This window comes from Myotis nattereri (assembly GCF_964212035.1).
Source record: "Myotis nattereri genome assembly, chromosome: 6".
NCBI classification, from domain to species: domain Eukaryota; kingdom Metazoa; phylum Chordata; class Mammalia; order Chiroptera; family Vespertilionidae; genus Myotis; species Myotis nattereri.
In genome coordinates this window covers 3,194,579-3,202,403 of record NC_138081.1, presented here as the reverse complement: position 1 = coordinate 3,202,403, position 7,825 = coordinate 3,194,579, and the positions used below count along the sequence as shown (strand labels likewise).

The window sequence follows — 7,825 nt, the reverse complement described above, 5'->3', positions numbered from 1 at the left end:
GGCCAGGAAGACATGGACCCCGCCCGTGTCCTCTCCGCGGGAAACCACTGAGCCGGTAGAGGGAGAGCCCGCGGGGTGACCTCAGCCATCGTGGCACGCCTGGGCTACAGAGCCCACCACACAGACCAGCAGGACGCCGCCCGAAGGCTCCGCCCCGTGTTCTGGTCGGAGAGGGGCAGGTGGAGAGCCAGGCCGCAGCTCCATGGGAGGGACAGAGAGCGGGAGAGGGAGAGGCCGGAGAGGGAAGGCGCTGGGCTGGTGCGGAGCAGGGAGGGGGCGGCCCTCAGTCTCCACTTCTCCCCGTTACAAAGTAGCCCCTCTTCTGGCCCCTCCTCTTCCTGTCCCTGTCGCTCCTTCCCTCCCGTCTCCGGCCTAAGCCTTCGGTCTGCCACGGGCTGCGTGCCTGTCCTGCTTCAGGCCTGGGCATAGTGCAGAGGAGAGAAGCACCTCGATGGGCTTCTCACTCTTAACCTCCCAGGCGCCGCGCCAGGAACCTGTGCATTCTCACAGGCCCGAGGGCTCCCCGCGGCCTGGCCCACAGCGCCTGGGGCCAGGCCTCCCCTGCTCAGAGCCTCCCCTCCCCCTGCCCTGTGGTCACAGGCCACCTGCGGGCTGGGCGCAGCCTTCCCTCCCAGCCACCCACTGCTCCTCCCCTCTCAAACCAGCTTCTTCTAAACGCGCCTTCAGCCCGCAGGCTCCCTGCCCTCTCTTCCCTCCTCCAGGCTCCAGGCAGCCCGGTGCCTGCCCCCTTTCTCCACGCCCGCGACCAGCTGGGCTGCAGCTCCTTGAGGACGGGCCAATCCGCTTCTCCTTCAACCTCCAAAGCAGGCCCAGCGTGGCCAGTGCTGGTGCTGAGCACAGTAGCGGGGGTGGGGGTTGGGGGGTGGGGGATGCAGGAGGTGGGGGGTGACGAGGGGCTGGAGTGATGAGACCTACTTTCTACTTAAATCAGAGCAGGTTCGGGGAACTGTCACGGGGAACGAGCAAACTGTGGTTGTCAGTTAACTGGTGGGTGGCCAGGAGGGGCCTGGCCCTGTGGCACTCAGCCAGTGTCCCTCCCCTGCCCTCCTAGGCCCCCCTGGCTCCAGATCTTTGTTGCCTGAGCTGAGAGGGGCTGGTGGTGAGCCCCAGGGACAGCAGAGCGCAGCTCCTGGAGGAGGTGGGTGGACAGCGGGGAGCAGAGCCGCCGGGACGGGAGGACCGTGGGAGCGGGAATGTGGCCGCACACCAGTGTGTGGGCAGCCGGAGACCTGGCGAGAGGCCCACAGAGACTGCCTCCTGCAGCGGGCGGTGCGGCCGGGTCTGACAAGCCGGGAGGACTGGGAGGAAGAAAACAAGACAAACGTTGACGCCTGTTTGTGCTAGAAAGGAACACCTCGCGGGCCCAGTTCCTCCTCACCCCAAACCCCAGGCTGCTTGCCTTCCTCCCTGCTCCCAGCTACTCCTCCCGCCTGGAGACCAGGGCCGGAGAGTCCCAGGAGGGCGCGGTGTGGGGGTGGGGGCAGAGGAGACGGGGATGCAGAGCCTGGCTGAGGGAGGCTGAGGGTGAGCTCCCGTGGGGGACGCAGGCAGGACGCTGCGGCTCCATGGCGGAACACCTGCCCCTCTGCTCCGTGTGGACTTTCTGAGATCTTCCCATGGACGGCCACTGAGCCTGTAATGCAGACACCGTCCGAAATGCCCCATCTGACAGGTGGGGACACCGCGGGTCTGAAAAGTTTGGTGCAAGGCCCCCAGCTGGGAGGTGAGCTGGGACTGGGGCCAGGCCCCACCCCTTATCAACTCTCTCCAGGGCAGGCTGCCCCTAACCTCCAGCCTGGGGAGGCTGCCCCTGACCTCCACCTGGGGAGACTGCCCCTGACCTCCACCTGGGGAGGCTGCCCCTGACCTCCGGCCTGGGGAGGCTGCCCCCTGACCTCCACCTGGGGAGGCTGCCCCCTGACCTCCGCCTGGGGAGGTTGCCCCTGACCTCCACCTGGGGAGGCTGCCCCCTGACCTCCACCTGGGGAGGCTGCCCCTGACCTCCGCCTGGGGAGGCTGCCCCCTGACCTCCGGCCAGGACCCATGGAAGCCACTAGCAGCATGTGGCTATTTGCAGCCTAATTAATGGAAATGAGGTAAAAATAAAAATTCCGTTCCTCTGGTTGGGAACACTGCTCCCCCCCCTCCCCGCCCCCCCCAGTGCTGTAGCCACGGAGACTGGGAACCTCGCCAGCATGACAGGTCCCGGCTGGGGCTGGAGGGGGAGGCGGGGGAGGCGGGGCCCACAGAGCTGAGTGCGGGCCCTGTCTGGGTGAGGGGAGCAGGGTGCGGCCGAGAGCAGGGGGCGGCCTCCCAGGCGCCTCCCTCGATACTGAGGCTCTCGCAACACCAGCACCGGGAGCAATTAAGTGTCCAAGTGGCCGGGGTGGGGCCAGCGCCGGAGGGCGGGCTGCGGGGAGGCTCCTGCACATCCCCAGCAGCCCTCCTGCACCTTCCTGTTTGCTCACCACTGAGCGGCTAATGGGCAGCAGGGCACCGCCTCCCCAATTAGCCTTACTGGGCTCTGGCTCACCGTGGCATCAGGGTCGCCGCTGCGGGGAGGGGCTGTGTGGCCTGTGAGTGACCAGGGCCCAGACAGGGTCCCACCCAGGCCTTCCCCAAGCTGAGGCCCTGCACCCAGCACCCCTCATGCTGCCCGAGGCTCCCCAATGGAGAGGCCCCCCAGGAAGAGGCCCCCCAGGGAGAGGCCCCCAGGGAGAGGCCCCCCAGGGAGAGGCCCCCAGGGAGAGGCCAAGGAGCTGGCTTCAGAAGGCAGATTCCCCTTCCTGAGCTGAAAGTCTTGCTTGCTGCTAAGTGTATGGCAGGCAGGCACCTGGGCAGTGACCAAGGCTCAGGGTGGGGTCAGACCCTTACATTGGGAGGAAGTGGGGGACCCCAGGCGCTGAGGTGAAAACCTGGTTAGTCAGGCAATGGGGCTGGGGTGGAGCAGGGCCCTGGCACAGAGGGGAAGCGGAAATGCCCATGGCTGTCTGCAGGGGGGGGAGCTGGGGGCTGGGGGCTGGGCAGGCACCACGGGAAGGAGAGTAGCCACCGAGTGGGCGGCCACTGTGGGGGGAGCGCCCGGTTCCAGGTTGGGCAACCAGTGGCCACGGCACCTGCGCCGTGCACTGGTGGCTGAGTAGGCAGATCCCAGCTGATTGCTTCAGCTCCTGCCACACCAACGCCCCCTGGGCACTGCCCTTCCTGCCCCTCCCTCCCCACAGTGACTCCTGCCCAGAGAATGTCCAGCCCTGCATAAAGGCCAGGCGTCCACAGCGCCCGCACTCAGAGGCCATGAAGTCCAGCATGGGCTCCTCGCGGGCACCCCGGATGGGGCGTGTGGGAGGGCGAGGGGCGCTGGCCCTGCTGCTGGCTGGCCTCCTCCTGCCAGGTAGGAGGCAGGGAGGGGGGCCGGGGTGGGAGGGAAGGGTGCGGACAGCAGGTGAGGGAAGGCTGGGGGGCAGGGTGCCTGGAGGCTGGGGGGCAGGGTGCCTGGAGGCTGGGGGACAGGGTGCCTGGAGGCCGGGGGGCAGGGTGCCTGGAGGCTGGGGGACAGGGTGCCTGGAGGCCGGGGGACAGGGTGCCTGGAGGCTGGGGGGCAGGGTGCCTGGAGGCCGGGGGACAGGGTGCCTGGAGGCTGGGGGACAGGGTGCCTGGAGCCTGGGGGACAGGGTGCCTGGAGGCCGGGGGACAGGGTGCCTGGAGGCTGGGGGACAGGGTGCCTGGAGGCTGGGGGACACTGTGCCTGGAGGCCGGGGGACAGGGTGCCTGGAGGCCGGGGGACAGGGTGCCTGGAGGCTGGGGGACAGGGTGCCTGGAAGCTGGGGGACGGGGTGCCTGGAGCCTGGGGGACAGGGTGCCTGGAGCCTGGGGGACAGGGTGCCTGGAGCCTGGGGGACACTGTGCCTGGAGCCTGGGGGAGTCCAGCAAGGGGACGTGGGCTCCGCAGTCTGATGCTGGGGCCTGGGACTGCTCCTTGCTGGCCTGTCACCCAGGCAAGTTACTTAAACTTTCTGAGCCTCTGAAAGTTTCTGAGACTTAAAAATGTGGGCACTGATAACACCCAGCTTCAGTCTGTATGGTGCTTTGGGAATTCTAGAACAGTGATGGCGAACCTTTTGAGCTCGGCGTGTCAGCATTTTGAAAAACCCTAACGTAACTCTGGTGCCGTGTCACATATAGAAATTTTTTGATATTTGCAACCATAGTAAAACAAAGACTTATATTTTTGATATTTACTTTATATATTTAAATGCTATTTAACAAAGAAAAATCAACCAAAAAAATGAGTTCGGTTGTCACCTCTGACACGCGTGCCATAGGTTCGCCATCACTGCTCTGGAGGGTTCTATGGAAGCTGTTTGTTGTTTGAGTGTAGAAGGTGAAGGCTGGATATTCAGTCGGCACACCAGCGCCCACAGAGGGCCCTCGGGCACTCTCGGCCTCTGAGGCCACAGGAGGCTCGGAGGGGAGGGAACTGGCCCGAAGCACAGGTAGACAGTAACGCGGAGGCGACCCCCAGGCTGGGCACTCGGCGTGGCGCCTCGAGTGCCTTTGGGAGGGGCAGGCTGCGTGGCGCGGGGGCACAGCAGGGACAGCTGGGTTCGAGCGGAGGGCACAGAGGATCTCTCCTTGAGGGAATGGCCGGCACAGGTGTGGCCGGGTGTGGGGGCTGGGGGAGTGGTGGCAGCCACACACACAGTGTGACTTGCTTTATGTCTTCAAGCCCCTTCCACACCCACACCCACACTCACACTCTGCTCACGGTCACACCCCGAGGGAGGGCAGGCCTGGCTCCGGCCTCCGGATGTACAGACTGAAGCCCAGTGCGGTCTGGTGGCTCGCAGCGTGGCTGTCCTTGCCGGGACTGGAAGGGGATGCGGGGAGGGTGGGGCAGGTGAGCCCTGGGGGAAGGAGGTTGTGCTGCATCTCAAGGGAGACAAGGCAGGAGCACCTGGGGAGGCAGGGCTCATGGAGGTTGGCAGGCAGCGCTCCATCCCGTGTCCCTGGGCTGGGCCAGGAGAGCAGGTGGCTCAGGGTGCGGTGTCTCGTCGGGCGGTACCAGCAGGTTCTGAAGCAACAGCGGGGGCCCCCACTCCTGGCTCCCACCCAGCTTTCCCGCCTGGGCAGCACTGAGTTGGGAGCAGAATCCCCCCCTCCCCTAAGCCCCTCGCTGGAGGGAGCCGCTGAGCAGACAGGGTCCTGCGGGCCCTGCCCTCTAGGTAGCCCTCTGCCGCTGGCTTTCTCTCTTCTCAGTGTCTCTTTTGCTGTCTGTCCTTCCTCCCTTGGTCCTCCATTGCTCTATTGTTTCCTCGGTGTCTTCTCCCAGCTGGTCCCTGGGAATCTACGCCCACCTCTCTGCTCCGTCTGCACCTGCTGTCTCTCTGGGGCCGGTCCTGCAGGCCACTGGTCCTGCTCCACCCTCCTTGAGTCTTTCTCCCAGGCCTCCCACTGTGCCTCTCCTTTCCTCTTCTGGCAGATGGCTGTCCCCGCCCCCTCCCAGAACAACAGAAGCGCCCTTATCCTGCCAGCTCCCTTTCCTTTAGATTACAGCCTCTTCCTTTCTTTTCTGCCCCAAACTCTCCCTGGGCTCCTCGCAGGAGAAATCAAAGTGGCAGGTGATGGAGATGGGTCTGAAAGGTGAGGGAGGAAGCCAAGCCTCTCGGGCCCTACTAACCATGATTTTCCTCCCCAGGGACCTTGGCGAAGAGCATTGGGACCTTCTCAGACCCCTGTAAGGACCCCACACGTATCACCTCCCCCAATGACCCCTGTCTCTTCGGGAAGGGTGGCTCCAGCAGCTCTGTTTCCAGTTCCGGTGGCTCTGGTGGTGGCTCCAGTGTCTCCAGTGTCTCCAGTGGTTCCAGTGGCTCCAGTGGTGGTTCCAGCAGTGGCTTCAGTGGTAGTTCTGGCGGATCCATTGGCTCCAGTGGCTCCAGTGGTGGTTCCAGTGGCTCCAGTGGATCCAGCAGTGGCCTCAGCGGTGGCCCTAGCAGTGGCCCCAGCAGTGGCCCCAGCAGTGGCCCCAGCAGTGGCTCCAGCAGTGGCTCCAGCGGATCCAGCGGTTCCAGTGGCTCCAGCAGTGGCTCCAGCGGTGGCCATAGTGGTGGCCCTAGCGGTGGCCCCAGCAGTGGCTCTAGCAGTGGCTCTAGCAGTGGCTCCAGTGGATCCAGTGTGGCCCAGGGTGGTCATTCAGGGCCTTTGCTGTTTCAGCCAGGGACAGGCTATTCCCAGAGCAGCTACACCTCTGGGTCTGGCTCCAGTCTGCACAGTGCCTCCAGCTCCTCCCAGTCGGGATCTGGCCCAGCTGCACCAAGCAATGGTGGCTCTTCCCACTTCGTGATAAGCTCCTCCCAGTCTGGAGGAAGCTCGAGCTCTTCTGTCTCCCAAACTTCCTGGACATCCAGCGGTGGTGGCCAAAGGGTCAACTCTAACTTACGCCCCTGTAGCTCGGACATCCCCGACTCTCCCTGCAGTGGGGGGCCCGTCGTCTCCCACTCTGGCTCCTACATCTCCAGCTCCCACTCCGTGTCAGGGGGTCAAAGGCCAGTGGTGGTGGTGGTGGAGCAGCACGGCTCCGGTGGCCCCGGTGGCCCCGGTGGCCCCTGTAGCAATGGTGGCTCTCCAGGCAAGCCCTGCCCCCCCATCACCTCTGTAGACAAGTCCTACGGCAGCTATGAGGTGGTCGGCGGCTCCTCTAATAGCTATCTGGCCCCGGGCATGACCTACAGCGGGGGAAAAATCTACCCGGTTGGATACTTCACCAAAGAGAACCCTGTCAGAGGCTCTCCAGGGGTGCCTTCCTTTGCTGCTGGGCCCCCCATCTCTGAGGGCAAATACTTCTCCAGCAATCCCATCATTCCCAGCCACAGCTCCAGTGCCAGCATCTACCCATCAGGAGCCTCCTCGGTCGTCGTGTTCCAGCCAGTGGGCTCTGGTGGCGTCCAGCCCTGTGCAGCGGGCTCCTCGGGCTCGAGGGGGCCCTGCTCCCTCTCGGGTTCTGGGGTCCACAGTGCTTCCGGCGGCTCTGGGTCGCAATACCACCCCTGCGGCAGTGTCTCCCAGGGGCCCTGCTCCCCACCAGGCACGGGCTCGCTCAGCCAGAGCTCTGGCTCCCAATCCAGCGGCAAAATCATCCTACAGCCCTGTGGCAGCAAGTCCGGCTCTGCTGGTCACCCCTGCGTTCCTGCCTCCTCCTCGACTCTGACCGGGGGTCCCAATGGCTCTCCCCAGCCTGACCCCTCAGCTGGTGCCCAGCCCTGCGGCGGCTCCAAGAAGACACCCTGCCGCTCCCTCCGGGACATCCTGGCCCAAGTGGAGCCGCTGGGGCCCCAGCTAGCTGACCCTGAAGCCTTCCTGCCCCAGGGACAGTCTCCTGCCGGTCCATAGTCATTTCTGCTCCACGCATGTGCAGCACACACGCACACACCTGGGCATGGGCCAGCTGTGTCCCCCTGCTCCCAGACTGCTCTGCTTCCTCCACTGCCAGGGTGGCACACTCCCCATCATGTTGCTTTCTTCATCTCCCCGGACTGCTTCTCTCCCGCTGCGTGGAAGCCCAGCCTCCTGCACCACCCGCTCTGCCCCATAGCCACTCCCTGAACCTTCCTTCGCGTGGCTTTGAGATGCGACAGTCCACTGGCTAACCCTGGCCAGTCCCTGCCCATTCAGATTACAGACTGGGAAACCCCTGAAATGTCCCAGAGTAACTCTAATGCTTGGACAAGTCATCCTCCCCCCATCCCTTTGACCAATAAAACACAGTCTAATCCATTATCTGAAAATAATGACCGCTGTTGACTAC

The 7,825-nt window shown here is 64.6% G+C and overlaps 1 protein-coding gene across 1 annotated transcript; it reads left to right on the top strand.

Moving 5' to 3' along the window:
• Positions 1-3,315: 3,315 nt before the first annotated feature.
• On the top strand, positions 3,316-7,410 carry CDSN (corneodesmosin; the record flags this gene model as incomplete). Its single annotated transcript, XM_081094930.1, has 2 exons — positions 3,316-3,412; positions 5,717-7,410. The coding sequence occupies 2 exons, from the start codon at positions 3,316-3,318 to the stop codon at positions 7,408-7,410; spliced, it is 1,791 nt and encodes a 596-aa protein (XP_080951056.1).
• Positions 7,411-7,825: the final 415 nt, after the last annotated feature.